At 42.2% G+C, this 20,614-nt stretch overlaps 1 protein-coding gene across 2 annotated transcripts in view; it reads right to left on the bottom strand.

Annotated features, from left to right (window-relative positions):
• TMEM161B (transmembrane protein 161B) overlaps positions 1–20,614 on the bottom strand; it is an 885,867-nt gene that overhangs the window by 640,520 nt on the left and 224,733 nt on the right. For both annotated transcript variants that reach the window (XM_044064157.1, XM_044064156.1), the window contains exon 5: positions 7,772–7,928. In XM_044064157.1, coding sequence (XP_043920092.1) covers positions 7,772–7,928 — 157 coding nt within the window. The remainder of the gene's footprint in view (positions 1–7,771; positions 7,929–20,614) is intronic.

Raw genomic sequence — 20,614 nt, forward strand, 5'->3', positions numbered from 1 at the left:
GATGGACTGATGACTTGTGAGGGTCGAGGGGTAAGGGTTAACATCTGGGAGAAGCTGTTCAAGTCTCACACCCAGTCTGCCTAGGTCTTGAGAGGGTCTTAGACTACTATAGTATTGCGAGGCTGCTATAGACTAGACTTTATTTATGTGAGAAGAATAATTCTTGCTCCCTGTAGAGAGGTCCCAGAATTTGTGTGAAATGAGAAGTAGGGACCTTTCAGTAAGTAAGGATAAGAGAGAGTTCCTTGAAGATTAGATTAGCCTATCACTAAGCCCAGAATGCAGCTAGAACTGCCTACAGAAGAAGATAGCTACCTGGGCAATGCAATTTCCTGTCCAAAAGAATAATGAGCTGAACTACTGTAAATTACAGAGTGAGAACAAGTGAACTTCCTGCAACAAAGGTAAAGGTCTTGAGATTGGTAAAGCTTGTCCAGTGATCTTTATAACAGCCAGATCTTGAAGAAAAGAGGAATTAAACAAATTGTTCTTGACTTACAAATGAAAAGAATGGAGGAGAAGAATCCAAACCAAAATCCACGGGTTCGGCTGATAGCTCTGTGGAGGAGAAACTGAGAAATCTAAAAGAGGGGCCCCAACTTACACAGGGAGCTGAACCGTTGTCCGGGCCTTTTCTTGAGGCATGCTCTTGAGCCTGATCCTTTTGTGAAGTGGCTTTGTCTGGAATGGTATTTGAGCGGAGGGGCATATGGGAATTAAATCTTGTAACCGTGGAAAATGATCCAAAAGATGATTTTTGTCTTGAGTTTAAGCTTCCCAATTAAAGAAGAATTCTCTTTTCTTCGAAAGACTCTGAGCCTGTAGGTGAGGGGAACTGCCCAGCTGAGCTGTTGGCTGAGACAAGGGATTTGTGAACCCTGATCAAGGACCCACTGCTGCCCTGCCCTCTGAGCAGGTGTGCGGTGCACATCTTCCTGTTCTAGGCCTAAGAACCTTGAGCCTGCCCCTGCTTTAAAACCCTTACCCTAGAGATTTAATCTGGGGTTCAGTATGTCAACCCTTAACAAAATCTTTCTACCCCAAACAGCACTGGCTTTCTGAACAATAATCCTGCAAAAATGCATAGACTTTGTACAGACTTTTATTTTCCTTCCAAACTGCTTCCAGCTTCACAACAACACACACATCAGACTCCCCCTCCAGCATCTTGTGCAGTGTCTTAACATGCTCCCCTCAACCTCATATATAACCAGGCAACAGCTTAGAAAAGGGCAAGAAACACTATTGCCTCTGTACACCTCGCAACCATCAAAACCAGCATCAAAACCACATTGCAAAGAATGCTTACCCAGCATTTCAGACACATTAACCTAATCTCAGCACAATTGTGACTTTATACCTGATTTCCATTTACCAAGTGAAAGATTTTATTTGTGAAAGGAGATAATGATAATTTTTTTAGCATCGCCTCTAGACTCTTGCCTCTATACTTATTTCTTGGAAGAGTATGCACTTTCTTTCCCTCTTTATCAGAAGGAAGGAGATTTTTTTAGGGGGAAGAACAGGATTTTTAAATCTTGAAGAGTTAGGGTTTTAGGCCCTAGAGAAACTTCCTAAATGGTCCCTTAACTACTTCAGGCAATAATAGGCCTGCTATCAGGCCTAAACCTTCAGGAAAGTCAGCAACAGGGGGAGGAAAAGAGTGTCTCTTCAAATAGAAACAAGCAATCACATGGAATACCACATTCAGCCATCATCCTGGTCTTACATTCCTAAGCCTGGCCTTTGACAAAATTCCAATCTCCTTTTCCCCATTAGAATCTAATCCATGTCTTTTGGATGAAACTCGTCCAAATGAGAAAAATGCAGTCAGGGAAAAGCTGAGAAAATGGAATCAGGGCTGTCAAGAAGGAATCATCCACATCCTCAAAACTCTCCTTTAGGATACCAAAACTCTCCTCTTCCCGAAGACTCTGAAGCCTCTGAACACTGTTCAAAAAGCTCCAAACTCCAGGAGGGATGGGGCGCCTTATCATCAAGGGGCATAGAGAAGAACATCATAGTAATCAAATCTTCTGCCATTTTAACCATAAATGTCTTAGGCACAGAACCCCTCTGGGAACCTCGCCTACCTCTCAAAGAAAGTTTTGGCAGCAGAGGAGAAGCTTTGGCTCCAGAAGGGAGAGAGGGAGGACTACTAGCGGGAAGAGAGAGGAGAAGAACTGTTACCTGCTCCCTGAGAGGCACACACCCTAGGCTTAAGCGTTTTCTCCTGTGACTAACAGTATTTTTTCGCAAAAAGACTCCATGTGGAAACTCCTGGCAAAATCAACTCTCCCACTAAGCTGTCTAAGAGCCTGGCTTCCGGGACAAGGGTTCATCAACCCCTTGCACGAAAGCTTTAACGCTTAACAACGACGGCATTTTATAATTCGTACCTAGCAACCGCGTCTGTTTACACTAACCTGCGCTCCCCAAACTATAACCTTACACAGTCTAACTAGCACAGGTATGAAAACCAACAACGCCGTGTGCCAAGTTCTTAACCAACTCTGTGCCACACAGTTAATCCCAATCCTTATAAAGGGTTTATGTCAAAAAAAAGACTGAGCAAAACTGCTTCTGCATCCCATCATAAGCAAAAGAAAAAACAAAAACGTTCGGAACTGAGGCAAGAAAAAACAAAATACTCGCGGAGGTGCTGGCAACTCGAAATATTTCCCTACGCCAACCTATTCGGGCCAAAAGAGCGCCAACCTGCGGACCATAAAAGATGAAGAACATGTCTGCACTTGGAGTGCCTGGTCACCTGAGAGGCAGTACAGAGCAGGGCGGAGAGCTGTGACTTAACAGGAGAGTCTGGCACATCTGGTATAAGTGCAGAGGTTTGGATAGATGTCTAAAACAAACCTAGCCATATGTGTTTGATCATTTAGGGCTTGGATGGCTAGTGTGGAAGAAGTATACACTTTCTTTCCTACCATATTCATAACTTTGTTGTGCTTGTCTGTGGGAAACAGAGAAGTGAAAGGCAGCTGTCTGGATGATTTGTCTGCTGACACAGCTGTAACGGCTGAGTCTGCAGGGGGGTTCTTGAACAAGAACTGTGTATCCTGAAGAACTTTATAAAACCTATCTGGATGTTTGGAAGCAGGGGGGCTGAGAATCAGGGGCCTTAGATGTAGGCAGAAAAGGCAGAAAGGCATCATGAAAGGCTGGAAGTAGGGAAAGGACTGCAGATGGGGAGGGCTGGTCCATCTGTAGTAGTTCAAAACATCTCTTTTTAGTTTCTGAACATCTGAGGCCTGCCATTTGAAATGTTCTCTCATAAGAGAAATGGTGTCCCCAATGGAGAAATCTTCCCCTGGAGATTCAGGACTAATACTGTCCTCCTCCTCAGGAGTAACGAAGTCCTTTGGAGATTCAATTTGGGAACAATTAAGTAAGTGATTCATCAGAAGAGAACTCTTCCTCTGAATCCTCTAAGGCCTGCACAGGTGTAGGGGCTGGTTGTGGCACCAAGACTGGAGAGCCTGGAAAGCTCTGAAACGATTTTGGGAAATTGGTTCAGGAATTGGTTCTGTTTCTCTGCATTTTAATTTTTGCTTCCTCTTAAGAGGAGTAGAAGGATGCATAAGTTTTGAAGCAGATGCCTGGGAGGATGGAAAGGTGGGAGTAAGCCCCTCCAATGCCACGAGTCGTGGCTCCCCCTCGCCATCAGGAGCTGATGGCTGATCAACCTCAGTAGATGTACTCCGTTCCCACCGAACCGACTTCCACCATGGTTCCTGGTTCTACCTGTAAAACAAATGGCTGATGGGACCCTGGGTTAACATCTGCTTCGAGAGTCTCACTGGAATCCAGAGGTGCAGCATGAGCATCAGGCCTAACTTTTTTGGCCTTCTTCCGAGGCGGCTTCTCAGAGTTACCTACCCCACCCTCCATGCCTAATGCCAAACACCAGAGTCTCTGGTTTTCTAAGTAAAGTTTTAAGGCAGCCAGGAGACTACATAGCATTTTGGACACAAAAGACTTGCAGATATCACAAGACGTATGGTTGTGGCCTTCATCTAAACAACACAAGCAATGATCATGCATGCCCTTATGTGGAATTTGTCTTCTACAAGCACACTTTCCCTTCCTAGCTGACATGTATATTAGAAAAGCTAAAAAAAAGGTAAACAAAAAACCCAAAAGGCTACTTATCTGTATCGGATGGCCAAAACAAACAATCAAACTGATTCCTGGAGCTGGCAATCAGAGGTCTTAAGATCACTGCAGCAGAAAAGTTCTGAAGTGGGTACGTGCAGATGTCACTTTTATAGCAGATGTCGGTTTATGGCTCTGACAGGCCACGATGCATGTACTCATGCTCCTAAGACTTTGGTATACTGGTCGGATGTCTGGTGCTGCAGGCAGCAACCTCCTTACAGTTATGAATACTGCAACATGTGAATAGAAGGACAACCTTAATTATGTAGCAGCCAGCAACAAACTGTAACTGAAGAGCTGGAATAAGGGGAAGAGTCCGACAGGAGATGGGAGAGAGTCCGACAGGAGATGGGAGAGGAAGAAGAAGGTATCTGAATGTTGCAGAAGCCTCAGTTGAAGAAGCTACTGCTATGACAGACAGACAGACAGAGAAGTTTAATGTAGTCCCTTAGATTCCCACTCTAAAAAAATAATGCTTAAAAGACGTGCCTAGGGAAACCAGGAATCTTTGAAATGGACATTTTTTTAACCTTATTTTACCATTTTTAATACTAACCTCATAATCACAGGCTCTGCCTGTCTAAACTATATTTTATTGCATTTTTCTGTTCTACTCAGTATGTCCATTGCAATGATGATTAGTAAGCGATTTTCCATTTCTATTTGCAAATAAAGCAGAAAATATCAGTTTTTCAACTCTTGCAAAAGAGGCACAAAATAAGTAGATGTCACTGTCAAAAGAGATTGATGTAACAGTTAATAGCAAAAAGCTAAATGTGTGATAAACAAAATGAAAGGAATTAAAAGTTGAAAAAAAACAACAATCCATAAACAGCTAAAAGCATTCTGGAAGACATCTGCGGTGGCAATGGAGTGTATATATTTATTTCACTGACCAAGCTGTCCAACTGGGAAAAATCCATTTTCATCAATGGCCTGAGCAGGAAAGCCAAACACTAAAAACACCCAAAAAACATTTAAAAAATTCATCATCATTCAAATTTTGTGGAAAGATGACCGACTGCTAAAGAAAGAAGAAAGAGCAACAAAAGTGTGTTTTCCTCTACCAAGTCATTTCTGGCAACAAGTACTTAGTATATCAAAGGGAATAAAATAAACCCAGAGCAATCAGTACTACCTATACTAGTGCAAGTAGGGGTTAATTCTTACCCTTGATCTAATTTGAAAACAGACTATATTATGCCGCAACAATGGCTGTCATTTAAACAGATAAGCCTGTGGCTAAAAAAATTGCCCCCAAAAAAAGAGATATGGGTAATGCATATCCAATACACTCAATGATACACAACACAAATGGCTCAATAAGAGTGACAGAGAGAAATTAGTTAAATAGAAATGGACAGTGGGATGACGGTAGAAGAGAAACAACCAATATGTCTTTACAGACTGACTTTAGAACTAATGCAGTACACTGCTACTTGTTACTCTGTACTTTAAAGGCCTTTATGCTATACCTTCGTCATTATAAATAGCGTATAAAGTATGTTGCCACTATAATTTTTTACTCGCATCAAAATGATCCTTCTGTAATTACTGCCCTGCTAATGTGAATCTGCCATGACTGAAAAGAGTCTCAGAACCAGCTCACACACTCAGTTAACAAATATATAAAGAAATGGGATGCAAGACATGAGATGGGGATACAAAAGACCTTAGCAAAATCAAGCACAGAAGCCTCTAGAGGAATAAAGATGACACAGGGGATACTATGCACACAACAAAGAGGGGATTGCCCACTAGAAATGGACTAAAACATGTCAATGGTTACTCAGAAAAAAAATGCATCAATCTAATGCAAAGAAGTAGGGAAGACAGGATGGCTTGCAGAAAATTCTAACTTGTGGATGACCTAACACTGTGAAGTACTAAACCTGTTCAGCTATGAAAAGCTGCAGATAACAAATGAAAGAACTGCATGGAACAGTTCTGAACAATGTTTGGAAAGAAAGGATTCTGTAGCAGATGGAGGAACCCAAAGAGTTTAAATGTTATCCTAAAGAGGTAACTACTATCGGCAGTTAGCATATAAAACATAAAAACCATACCTGGAGGATAGTAATCAAATCAGCTACTGACCCTGTCAAGAGCTCTTAACAGCCTCAGATGTTTCATCCACCTTCAATTCCCTCTGTTCATTATCTCAGATCTGTATAGTGCCTGCCCGGATTTCTTCTGCTTTAAATACAGAACACAACTACTCAAAATATTTTTCCTTCACAATTTCATCTCTGGATTATTTCTCTTCAGCTTTCTCTGCCTTTTCCATCATTACTTGGTCCTTGTTCAAACATTTTCTGTAAGCCCTTTTTCTCCTTTCTTTAACGCCCTACATGAATATCATCTACCTTGGGTGTTCAGATGATTTATTCAGGCAACACTTACCAGGTTTACTTTCTTCCATAGCCTTTTGTAATCTTATAGTACATCTCCATGGACAGTAAAACTACTAAACTCCAATTACTCTAAATCAATGGGCCTAAAGATGCATTATTTCAGCATAGTTTATACAACATTAAGAAAGAAAACTGCCAGTAAACCCAGGCCAGAATTTAGCAGACAACAATTCAGGTATGTCAAATCCACAGACTGTCACTCAGCCAATACTTATTTGGGATAATGAAGGGTTAGAAATAAAGATTACTAATTGAAAGCAAACCACTTAACCTTCCAAGTGTGTTTGGGCCATCCTTAAACACAAATGTGTGTCACGGAGTTAGATAAGAACACACTAACCAAAGCAAAGCATACCATAATTGTAGCTTAAGACTAACTAGGAAAAAAAAACGTCATCAGGTATGAACAGCCACTGAAAATGGAGAAAGACAAAGCTGTCTTGAGTTATGCCAAAGACAGCCATGAGAAGTATGGTAGTGAAATCAAAACACATTTGTTCAAAAGCAGGCAGCAGCAAAGGAAAAAATTCCATAACAAGGAAAAGGAACAAAAATAAATATAAATATACCTTAATAAAAAGGTAAATAGAACACTGGAAATGAATACAATGAGTTAAAAGCTAAAGGTCACAAAAAAAAAAAAAAAACAGAGATCAGATGCAAGGAAAGCATATTCCACCTAATCATACCAAATAACCCTTTTGGAATCCAACTTCAGTCTGTCTTTAGTTCTACACATTCTTCAATCCTCGAGTTCTGTAATACGGCCCATGTATTGTTTGTAATATGCAGATATATTGTGTTTGTTTTTTCTTAACACTCACTCCAATGCGTCTCACACACACACACACACACACACACACACACACACACACACACACACACACACACACACACACACACACACACACACACACAGTGCTTCTATGTCTTTATTTCTACCCAGTAAACCAATTTTTAACCATATGGAAGTCACTGTTCTGTATGATTTTTGCCCATTTTCAACATTCATTACTAGTGTCATGTTCAAGATTAAGAATTACAGGTAATTCAATTACCTTTGTAAGAATTTTGTTACTAGAAAGAAGAAACATTAAAATGTAAATACAAAGCAAGAAGCTTTATAAAAATTTCTATAACCACCTTCTTAAGAATTTTAACTCTCCTAAAATCACGAAGGATACAATGCAAAGGCCAACACGAGTAGACACCAGACAATACCAATATTCATTTCATTAGCAGGATCCACTAAGCAATAATACACTTCAGTGATGAAGTACACTGCTGTCGCTACAACAGTAAAATCCACCAGCCACTGGTACTCTGGGAAATAATGAAGAACTGAAAACAAAGAAAATTTCTTAAATTGTTTGATCACATTTTAATTTACAACAGATTTTCAACTGTTTACAGTCACAAGTCTATACAACATAAGTACACATTCTCTATGAAACTTGAAAATATACAGATAAGAAAAATAAATTTTAATGTCATATAACAGAAAACTACTGTTTTCAATACACTACCCTTGTCAAAAAGAAGCTACAGGCTTGAATGTGCAGCTCTGTATGCCTTTTTTATTACACTATGGGATAATGGTTTTCATTCATATAACCCTTTTAGATACTTGCAATTACCTTTCAGTTATAGCCATGTTAAATGGGCAAAATACCTGCGTATGGAATTTAGTATGACATTATAACCAAGCCATACAAACTAACATGGTAGTGGCATAAAGCCCAGCCAATCCAGGTTTCATTAATAGCTCTGGTGATTGATGCAGCAAAAAAAGGGGCATTACCATCCCTATGGGAGACGCTGGTCCTGTAGGCGACTCTGAAAACGATCCTTGGTGGAGGCACATAACTTCATTATCAGTGGGAGTTCCAAAAATGGGAAACAGGGTGGGAACACAGCTGAGTTGCCGTGGAAGTGGGATGAAGGGTCACAAGTCCCCACTGCACTCCAACCCTGGATTTCATCCCAGGAAGCATGGGGAGAGGGAATGAAAGGAAGAAAAAGGGGAGGTCATAAGAACACCCCCCGATTAGAACATGGACATAGATCTCCTAGAACACCGTTAGGATCTTCAATGGCTCCTGTTCAAATTCTGGCATTGAACCAGGGTTTAACTGAAGTGCCAGTACACCCAGCGAAGGCAGTGGGGCACTGGGATAACTGTTCGAATGACACTAAGGGAAGAAAACCGATCTCAAAAAATATCACAGGTACTCGCACAAAGTTTAAAACAAAAGATCTCTGTCTGTTACTTTTATGTGCTACAGTTGGCAGGCTGTTTTTTTAATATGGTAAATTTACTAGGAACAAGTGCCTCCTGTCAGGGGCAATCCAGGGGCACAGTCTGGTTATTTGATTTGCTCAGAGATGCATAACATACAAGTGGTGAATAAAGGAATCAAACCTAGTGTTATGTAGCCTTGACACCCCCCCCCCCCACCAAGATAAACTGCCATTTCACAAAGGGGACCTTCATTTAATTTTTCATTCGGTTATTTTGCCTTTACAGTCTTGTCATAGTTTTTCATCACTTGCCATTCAATATGGCAGTCCATTATATAGCTAAAGACAGAGCACACAGACTGCCAGAGGTGCAGGTATTGCCCACTGTCAGTAATAGGTTCATAGGCGTTTACTAGGCTTACGACCACAAGGGCCTTTTCTTAAGCATATCCATGCATCCCCAATCTCTGACAAGTTCTGATACCCTTGATAAGTGTAAGCAGGAGCTTGGGAGATGAAACATTTACAGGTTGCCAGGCCAAACCAGGGATGAATTTCCTCTTCCCATCCAACTGTCCAGGTTGCACTTGAATTGGTTAGGGAGGAAAGTACAGTTGTGTACACTTACCATAAATGTAGATGTTAGAGTGTATTCACTGTTGCAGTCATCACACTTGGGTTATCTGCCTGCAGGTAGCCCTCAGTCTGCCCGAATACCAGAGTTTTGGGATTTCTGCGTCGGATGCTGTCGCCTCTTCTATGACATCAGGGGTATAAAACATGCAGCTGATGCCATTACATCAGTTTTTCTTGCCCCAGATGTCAGCAGCCCCCCAAAAAGGAAGCAATTACATGGTGTGGAACACCTCCAGTAAAAAGTAAATACCACTGCCATAGGACATGGCCAAAAAAAAGGATAGGTAGAAAGTATAGAATAAGTCAGGGGGCTGGAGGGAGGGTAACCAGGACTGCAACAGTGAATACACTCGAGCATTTACATTTATGATAAGTGTACACAACTGTACTATGTTCTTCGTGTTTCACTGTTGCAGTCATCAGACTTGGGTTGATTCCCAAAGTTGAGGAAGGGTGGAGGCAGTCAAGAAGTATTAGGGCTGGCTAGCAGGCCTTGTAAGACTGCTGTGGCAAATCCAGCTCTGGATTTAGAAAAGATAGTTAAGTGGCAATGCTTGGTGAAGGTGTGTACAGAACTCCAGGTTGCAGCTTCCAGGATGTCCCTGACAGGGACTCCCCTGAGAGATGCTGTAGAGGTTGAGGTATCCCTAGTGGAATGAGTTCTGATCCCCTGTGGGGTAGGTTTTCCATGGTGTTTGTAGCAGAAATGGATGCAGTGTTTTATCCATTTGGAAATGATTTGCTTTGAAATGGCCTTGCCCTCTGCCCCTGTAGCAAAGCTGACTAGCAGCTGGTCAAATTTTCTGAAATGTTTAGTCCTGTCAAGGTAGAACCTGAGCTGTCTGTGCACATTCAAGGAGTGCAGGATGCTTTCCCTTTATTCTGAGGATTAGGGAAAAAGGTTGATAAATGGATGTATTGATTTAAAGCCACACTGGATACCACCTTGGGCATAAATGATGGTTAGTCCTGAGGGATACCCTGTCAGCATGGAAAATAATGAAGGGTTCCACAGCCATTAGTGCCTGCAACTCAGACACTCTTCTTGCTGAAGTGATGGGTAGCAGTAAAGGCTGTTTTCCAAGAGAGGAATTTTAACTCTGCTGCAGCAGCAGGCTGAAAGGGGAGAAGCTTGAGTTTGTCTAGTACAAAGTTAAGGTCCCAGGCAGGTGTGGGAGGTCTCCTCGGGGGCCTTAAATTGTTAGCTCCTCACAGGAACTGCTCAATGAGAGGGCGAGAAAGGAGAGGTGGCTCAGTACTGTAATGAGCTGAGATGGCAGAGGCATGAATCTTAACTGATGAGAAGGATAGGACTGTGTGGAGCAGCTCTTCTAGGTAATCTAGGATTTGAGGTAAGGTGGGCATGGCTGTGTCCGTTCCTTGAGAAAGCTCCAAGAACAATATCTTTTCCACTTTTCTGAATAGGATTTCCTAGTACTGTGTCTTCTGGCCTCAAGGATGACGTCCAGTACCTGTTTGCGGAGGGTTGCTGGTGGTGTATTCAGGGGATAAGCCACGCTGCAAGGTTCAGGGTTTGCAGCTATGGATGCAAAATCTGTCCCTGCTGCTGGGACAGCAGGGAGGGAGTCTGATGTAGGTGTCAGGGTGGCCCTGCTGTCAGACTGCGTAGGAGTGGGTACCAGTGCTGGCGTGGCCAGTCTGGGGCAATAATGATTGTCCTTGGTCTGTCCTGTTTGATCTTGAGTAGTACTTGAGAGAGGAGGAGCAGAGGGGGAAAGGCATAAATTGAGATTTTTTCCCATGTAAAGGATAGGGCATCCACTTTCCACACTTTGCTGTGATGGTTTCTGGTGCAAAATTTGTTCAACTGATGGTTTGGGGGGAGGCAAAGAGGTCCACCTCTGGTGTCCCCCACCTGTGGATTAGATGTTTGAATGAGTTGGGTTCCAGTTTCCACTCGTGTGGGTGCAGTAGATGTCTGCTTAAAGTAGTCTGCCAGTGAATTTTGTTTCCCTGGCAGGAACTGAGCTTGCAAGTGCACTTGGTTGCTCAAAGCTGTGTTCCACAGGGCCATGGCTAACCTGCAGAGTGGGTAGGAATCGGTTCCCCCCCTGCTTGTTTATGTAGCACATAAATGTGGTGTTGTCTTTATCAGGAGTTGTCCTGGAAGGATAAGGTATTTGAAGGCTGTCAAAGCATTCTGTACAGCTAACATTTCTTTTTGACTGATATGCAGGAGAATTTGTCCTGGGCTCCATTTGCCCGCCATGTGAGCCCCCCATGCATAGTCTAATGCGTCTGTTGTCAGGGTTTGGGAGGAGAGGGGTTGAGTGAAAGGAAGTCCCTTGTTGTGGCTGCATGCCTCTGCCCATCAAAGGAACTATGCCCTTAGGCAAGGAATGATGGGAATCACTATTTCCATGTCCTGAGAATGTTGACACCAGAGTCTTTTTAAGCACCATTGAAGTTTCCTCATATGCAGTCATGCATATGGAATTAGTAGAATGCATGAGGCCATGAACCCTAGGGCTTGCAGTATTTTTCTTGCAGATAGCTGGGTTTGGGTTTTGGTGGCCATTAGTTAGAAGTAGTTTGTCAAATAAGCATGTTTTTCTGGAGTGAGTAATACCATCTGGGAAGTTTTGTTCAAGCTTGCTCCCAGGAATACAATCTTTTGGCTGGGCACCAGTTGCGATTTCTTTTCATTGATGGTGTACCCCAGAGAAGTTAGGAGTCGCTTTACAAATGCCAGGTGCTGAAGTAGCAATTCCTGACTGTCCGCCTGAATCAGACAATAGTCCAAGTATGGGTAAATTTGAATATTTCTCTGCTGCAGTATGCAATGGCTGGAGCCAGGCACTTTGTGAACACCCTAGGTGCAGAAGATAAGCCAAGGGGAAGTGCAGAGAACTGATAGTGCATACAGCCTGGCCTGAAACGTAGATAATCCCTGCAAGATTCCCTTATGGGGATGTGCAGATGAGCTTCTTTTAAGTCTAGCATGACTAGCCAGGCATCCTTGGCTAGCACAGGAAGAAGCTGCTGTAGTGTAAGCATTTTGAATTTTGGGACCACCAGGAAGGTGTTGAGAATTGACAGATCCAGGATAGGGCGCCAAGAGCTCTCTTTTCTGGGCACCAGGAGCAGTCTGGAGTAGAAACCGTCCCCTTTGCTCTGTTGGAACAGGTTGAATAGCCCCGATACTGAGAAGAGAAAGTACTTGCTTTTGAGCCTCTGCCCACTGGTTTGGAGGAAGGTCTGGCATCTTGCTTGGGGTTGGCAGTGAGTGGAAGTAGAATATGCATCCCTGGGATACAATGTTTAGGACCCATCAGTCTTGGGTAATGGACATCCAGTTTTTTGCATGCAGGGTGTGTTTTCCTCCTAGGGGTGCAAGTACTTGGGCATGGCTGGGAAGGATGACAGACAAGTCATTGTGAACTTTTTCCATAAGGGGGTGGCTTACCCCTCCCTATTTTTGAGGTGGGAGCACTCCATTGTTTAGGTCTCTGCATACCCTGAGACTGTAGTCTTGATGGTCTGCTGCCCCTGGTTTTGGACTGAGAAGGCCTGGGAGGAACTGGAAAGGACCAGTTTTTTTTGAAGGCCAATGCCTACTGAATCTAGGTGGCTGCACCTGTAAGAAATCTTTAACAGTTTGCACAGCTTTAACTTTTTCATCCATCTTTTTAAGAACTTTGTCTGCTTTTTTGCCAAACAAACGTTCCTGGTTTAATGGAGCATGTAGTAATTTTGCTTTGACATGGTCTGGCAAGATTTGTTCCTTCAGCCAAGCATGCTTTCTCAGTACAGACCCAGTGACAGCAGCCCTGCAAGATGCTTCTAAGGCATCAAAACCACACTGCAAATACGTTTACTAACTTGGTTTGCAGAATGCATGAACTCTTGTAAATCTCTGTCTTCTGTACAATCTGGAAGCAACAGCATTTTTTGTTTAATTAGTCTTGGTACTTTAACATGTGAAACTGGCAATTCAAAGCCCTGATGGCAAGAGTTGCAGAGGTATATACCTTCTTACCCCATCTGTCTAAAGCTCTGGAACCCCTGTCCGAAGGGGTAGGGTTTTTAGCTGTAGTAGCCTTAATGCCTTTAGGTCCCTGGGAAATTGTCTCTGGATCCGCAGTGGGATTCTTAAAGAGAAATTTGTGAGAATTGTATTACCGGTCAGGTTTTCTAGGAGCTGGTGGTAAAGTATCAGGTATAAGACTGGATTCTATGAAGACACATCTACAATATCCAGGACAGGGGGTATAGCTAGAGGCCTGTGCTGAGACAAGTCTAAAAATTCTCTTGAGGCTCTTTTTAGACTGAGGGTAGTCCTGGCATTCCCAGCAGAAATGCTCTGTTAAGGTATGTAAGGTTTCACCAAAAGAAAAAATCCTCTAGAGGGGAGGCAGAGGGAAAGGAATCCTCTGCATCTGAATCCTCATAGGTAGATAAGGGTAAGTCTTGGTAATCAGAAGGATCAGAGTCATCTGACTCACGGGTCTGTAGAATTAGAAGGAAAATCAGTTCTTTGTCTTTTAGAGGGGGAAGGCTGGCTTCCCCTAATAAAGGTTATAAGGTCTTCAGCCATTCTAAGCATTTGATTCTGTGGCATGAGAGCTTAAGCATGAGGTTTGGTTGTCGGTTTTCTAGGCGTAGTACGAACTCTGGGCCTGAGAAACTCGGTAGTTTTAGTCAAAAATGAATTTGTCGGTTTAATACGAACATCGGAAGGTCAGAATACACCCTCAGAAGATGGTGCCTGCACAGCGGCTCCAGACCCATCCAAGGTAGAGACATCCGCAGTCGAAGAAGCATCTCGCAGCATACCGGACTCCGAATAGGTCTCAGCAGAGGCCTGCGAATCTGTAGAAGTGGGTATCAGGGGCTGTGAAGGTGCCTCACTGAGTACCGGCCTATGCAGTCTGTCTCTGTCTTTACCCTTACGTTTTTTCGGAAGATCGGTAGTAGGATGGCTTATTGAAGCCATTTTGGAATACGGAGAATAACAGCAAAAGAATTTAACGACAAAGATAGCCGGACGATGAACATTTTGGGCGTTACACAAGGCACAAAACTGACAGTGAGGAATGTCGTGGTCTGGGCCTAAACATGTGATGCAGTAAGAATGGAAAACTCTGTGAGGTATTTGCTTTCCACAAGCAAGACAACTGTTAACTTTTTCTGACATCGGTTAGAGCAATAAAAAAAGATCCCCAACAGGGTACTTAGCTTTAGAAGACTTCAGGTTTGAAACTCGAACATTGAAAATTTCAGGAAGCGGCCGACTGGCACTTGCAAACTGCTTCTGCTTTGGGCTCCCACACAGCAAGAAAAGCTGATGTAATGGCATCTGCTGCATGATTTATACCCCTGACGACCTGACATCATGGAAGAGGCGACAGCATCTGACGCAGAAATCCCAAGACTCTGGTATTCGGGCCAAATGAGGGCTAAGGCAGATAACCCCAGTGTGATGACTGCAACAGTGAAACATGAAGAACATCTATGCTTCACATGGATGGGGAGCCTGTTCTAGAGATGGGGTAATCTCTGGGATACATACCTGGCTCTCCAGCACATCCTATTTATATCACAGACAAAGTAAGTCTTTAAAACAGGTAATTCTGATGCGGTCTGTTTTGTTGATATGCAGGAGATCTATCAGAGTGGGGTCTGACAATGCCCTGTATGTCAGGCATAGATCTCCCCTCAAAAGCCTGTAGGAGACAGAATACAGGGATAGAGCCTTGAGGTGGTATGCCTAGGGCATTTTACTTAAGCCATGTATCCTTTTAGTGAGGAACCTCTGTGGACATTCCTCACTAAACATTATTATAAGTAATATTTAGTTCCTCACTAAAATTATTATAAATAATATTACAGTTCAGTTTACAAAGGCTGGCAGAGATTTGAATGGAAGGGGATTACTTATGTTATGTGCATCTGGGGAGGGTAGAAACATCTGTTCCTATTTACATCTTACAAGAAGTGACCTATAAAGTCAAAGCGCTGCCTGTCCACAAGATATCCGATTGCTTTTACAGGATCTAGCACCTACAATAAATAGATTCTGTGTCATTAAAGTCAACTTCAATCCCAGTGAAATTAAATTCCATCAACTGCCTTCCATATCTACCACAGGATAAAGCTGAAATGTCCACACATTTACTTAGACCATGAATGCAGTGACAGGGTCCATGAAAGCATGTCCAGCTGTTAGTTGGGATCTGAATGTTGCTTCTTTGAGTTGGGCAGTCCAGCACAGAGGGTTAAAACCTATGAGCAGCTAATAAGCTTCATTCTGCAATTATAACATTGATGCCCTTGGTTTCTGTACGTATGCAGTGCGAAACTGAGCAAGTCAATTAGAACGTACTCCTGGGTGTCCTGGATAAGCAAACTTGACTACACAAAAATAAAATATTCCTTTGACAAAAGCAAGGTGTGAAACACTACACTTTTCCCATTTTTGGGAAACAAAAACCCAACTCAATATAGTCAGGTGGATGAAAACATACAATAAAATAGTAAAATAAAATCCAAATAAATGAGTTGGCAGTCAAAACTTTTATTTGAACACAAAATCAGTTGAGCACTTTTATCCACAAAATACACTGGATTTCATCATACATGAAAAACTGGCAATGTCAGTGAAACTTGATAAGAATCCAAATGTTAAATAAGAAAGTGCAATAAAAATGCAGAACAATACAACAGTCAGTGACAAGAAAGCATGCTTGATTTAAAACATGTAAGTATTAAAGACGATCATAAAAAAATATATATTTAACTCGACCAGTAAATGCATTAAGGCCAGAGTGCTGAAATACATTAAATATTTAAAAAAATAATTTATACAGGAAATGTACAAACAAACGTTGAACCATACCTCTCAACGTCTTAGTAGAAGAAATCTGGACAAAGTCTAAAATAATGGGGGAAGAAAGGCTCAAAAATAGGAATGGATTTTAAATATTACCTTTATAAACTTAGAAGGTTGCCAGAATAACAGGTTTTGCATTAACATGCATTTTTCTGAAGGATGTGAAGTCTGAAACTCAAATGTATATCACTATTTAGTGACTTCAGTCCTCAGTGATTTGCCAGAAAACATTTGGTGAAGGAAAAAAATTCTTGCTGCTTGTTGCATGAATACTGCACTGTGTTTCCAGAACATGTAATGACATCTAGTATAAACTGAAAATAAACCTTTCTTTTCGAGTTAAAGATCATTACCATGTCCCATCTTATCAAAAACTACTCCCTTTTTCCAATACAAAGAAAACAAAACTATGAAAAGATTTATACCTGCTCAAACCACTGGGAGCACTGCTTTCATCAGCAGCATAGCATATACATTTAATCAACCTTCTGATTTTGCCACTGCCAAAGCACTCAAGTTAAACATTTTGAAATGTACAATATACTGGCCATTATACAGTTAAAAAAATAAAAAAAAACATTAGTACCAGTAACTCTGTATCTAGGGAGGGGATGCTACAAAATGAGGGCGACGCCTTGTAAATCTTCACTGCCTACAGAAAACACTGCTATATGCTCCTTTTCCTTTACTGCTATAGATATTAGCAATTTCTCCATTTCGTTTCAAATAAATATGCTAAAAATCATAAACGCCCAAGAAAAACAGGTTAAGGGCCTCCACCCTACATAATTTTCTCACTTCTTCTCAGAATGTTCTAATTTTCCTTAACAATATTTTTAACTGTAGTAGAAATCAATGCTGTTATAAAGACTCGTGGCGCACACAGCTTTACTAGGACACACCTCACACAGTTCAAGGTCACTGCTGCCACTTGACATGCTTTGTTAGAGAATTTAAACCTTCATCTGTCTGTCACTGACTAGACATCACAGTGGTAGCTGTGATGGGATTCAAATCCCCATCTTTTCGTCACTGAATAGGCACTTAACAGTGGTAAGGGGTACTGTGGATTTACACACCGGACTTGTCTAATAAGCAAAGTAGTTTTGTCACCAAACGCATGTCAGCCTTGTAGCCACAAGGTAAATGTACAGAGCTATAGACTGCAAACAACTTTTTAAATGTTTTTAGTTAAAATAGTTTGAGTTTTTTTTTCTGCATGTTTCCTAATCAGCCAAGACATCAGTGTCTCAACAGACTAAGAAGTGTAAAACTATAGGAACTTTGCAAGTCAGTATGACTAATAAGGACATGACAGCAAGCTTTGTGTGCAGCTGGAACCCAGCCCACCAAGTCTTGAGGCAGCTTGGCAAGTGCTTCGGGTATGCACTTTCTGCAGATCACCCCAAAACTCAGAATTAAGGAGACCCAAGCTAGATTTGAAACATCTGGAACTAGAAATAGCTACAATAAAGAATGTGTGGTGTGAAGACAGAGAGCAGGCTGAAAATAGAGAAACAGAAAAGCAGGGCCAACATTAAAAGGAAATGTTGGTCCTTTGACAAAGACATGCGAGTACTGGTGAGGGAGATATCCTGCTGGAGGAGAAACAGACAACTGCCTAAAGGGATACTGCATCAGATATCACCATTCCTAAGCCTGGAGTGATTAAGAGTGCAATATTTGACTGAGTAATTTGCTTAAGTTAGGGCCTTGGAAGAGACATCTTTTCACTTGCAAGGGCCTACCTGAATGGGAAAGGAAGACAAAGAAACAAGCAGGTGTTTCAATTGTGTCCCAGTGAATGTTTTAATGGGAAATGATTTTGAGAATGCAGTACATATGCTGCTACATGCAGCCAGGCAACGAAGTAAAAACATGGGAAAGAAAACTGTTAAAGGGAATAACAGGTGATTGGCAAAACCTATGCCCACTCCTCCAGCCAAGGCATAAGACATAGTTATTTTAGTCGGGGGGGTTAATTAGTAGCAGCGATCTTCATTCTAAGCCACAGCTGTTGAAAGGTACTGGGCTTCTCTTGAAAGGTGCTACGTAGAAAGAACAGTTAGGTGTTAATATCAAGCTGGAATTTGAGGAACCACTGTCAAAAGATACTAGACTAGTTTTGGAGGAGAAGCAGGGAAGAGTCGCAAAGAAATAGATGAGACAGGTTCAGCTCTCAGACCCTACTTTACAGAATTTGAGGGAGGTAGCCAAGGAAGGGGACTCTTGTATACAGGGACAAATGGTTAAATTATACAGAAACGGACTCGTGAAAGAGGGCGAGAGAGGGAGAAAGAAGACTGATACAGCAGTAGGAAGCCACTGTTTTCAAGCAATTCAGTCTTTCTTCCAAAAGACATAATTAGACTATACTGGTGTTTCTCATCATCAGGAGATTCCCTTGGTTCACCACCATCAAGATTCAGCTGTCTGCCTGCATCCTGGGCCTAGAGGGGAAGCCACTCTCAGGTCTAAGTCTAAGGCCTCACATAAAAAGGATGCATACAACTTGCCCAGCCGACACCTACCAGCTCCCATTCACTAACTCAGGCCTATCAGTACTAGTTAGGTTGGCTGAGGATTTGATCAACATACTCAGAGCCAGATGTTCTGTGGATGACAATGAAGAATCCACCTTTGAATAAGGTTTATCTATTGCTTCCTACAGGAATTCAGATTCTCATGAGAACCTTGCCTTAGCCTCACCTCTGAGGACATTTCTTCTGAAGAAACCCTACATACCCTAAGGGAACATTTTAAATGGGAAGCACAGGACTAACCGCAATCTGAGAAGAAGGTTAAGTGAATTTCTAAAACTCCCTCAGCATAAACCTCTTGTCATTCTTCCAATCTTAGAGGTTGTAGATGATGCCTTGCTGGATTATTCCTTACAACCAGATTCCCTCCCCCCTGCTCTTTGGAAGCCTGACAGATTTCACAGAGTTCTGGATTCCCACAGACACCTTTTCAAGAACCCTGTTACATACCTTCAAGTGGTGAGTCAGGATCCTAAGGGAGCTAAAGCCAGTACTTCTAAAAATCCACTAGCAAATGACAAAGAAAGCAGGGCCCTAGACAGGTTCGAAAAGAAAGTCTACACCTCTGCTACCATGATCATAATGGCTTTGAACTGCCAGTTTCATATGGTCAAGTATCAAGAAACAGTTTTAGATCAGACAAAGCAAAAACTCGTGTGGACTGAAAAATAAGGTCCTCTCTAAGGAGCTGCTGAACTTGTGTTATTCTTGTTCTTAAGTAGTCAAGCACTCCCTGTACTGTGGCTATGATGCTCTGGAAGCTTCCAGTAGGGCAGCAGCTACAGGAGCTGTCATTAGAAGACATGCCTGGCTGAGGGAACAGTCCCTTCTTGAACATGTGAAATCCAGTCTATTGGATGCTCAATCTGGACAAAGATTTCCTGTTTGGCCCCAAGGCAGAATCTCTACTTAAGAAGATGGAGGATAAGGCCAAGCCCATGCACATGGTCAAGGACTTAATTCAGATGTAACCTCCTCACTTCAGTTCGAATTACCCTACCAAACACTGGTCCTTTCCAGACTCTCAGTCCAAACACTGGTCCTTTCCAGACTCTCAGTCCAAACTCTCAGTCTAAGTCTAGAAATAGCAGAACTCGTAGAGAAAGGAGTCAAAGGCAGCACCAGCATCCCTCACAGTGACAAGTGGATTCCAATCGGCCTGTGGAATTCCACCAGCAGGGAACACTCCTCACTCCCACGACACTCCCTTTTCCCCTCATCTCCAGTTCCATTCTTTCCCCCTACCCACACTCTGGCTAGGACAGCTGTCGTACTTCTTAAAGAATTGGACCCAAATAACCAGAGGATAAGTGGGTATTGAAAATCATGTAACCAGGTTAAAAAACAACACTCCAAACAGCCTCTAATTTGATCAGGTTTCTCAGACATTCCAGCAAACCAATTAACAGAGATCTTAAATTAAATATAGCGCTAGTGCACCCAAGGTTCTGTGGAACCTGTACCAATCACATTACAAGGAAAAGTATTTTACTCAAGGTTATCCCTAGTCCCCAGAAAAGAGGGTACCTGGAGGTGAATTCTAGACCTGTCAGTGCTCAAAAGAATTTTGTACCAAAATTAAAAATGCTAACCCTTCAAAAATTGCTATCCATGATCTCAAATGTTTACATGGTAACTTTACATCTAAGAGATGCATACCTCCACATTCCCACAGAAAAATCTCACAGGAGGTTCTTATGCTTCAAAGCAGGTGTGAAGCATTATCAAATTCCGTTCTCTGCCCTTTTGCTGGTTTA

The sequence above is a fragment of the Protopterus annectens genome, chromosome 2.part2 (genome assembly GCF_019279795.1).
Source record: "Protopterus annectens isolate FY-2018-M chromosome 2.part2, PAN1.0, whole genome shotgun sequence".
NCBI classification, from domain to species: domain Eukaryota; kingdom Metazoa; phylum Chordata; order Ceratodontiformes; family Protopteridae; genus Protopterus; species Protopterus annectens.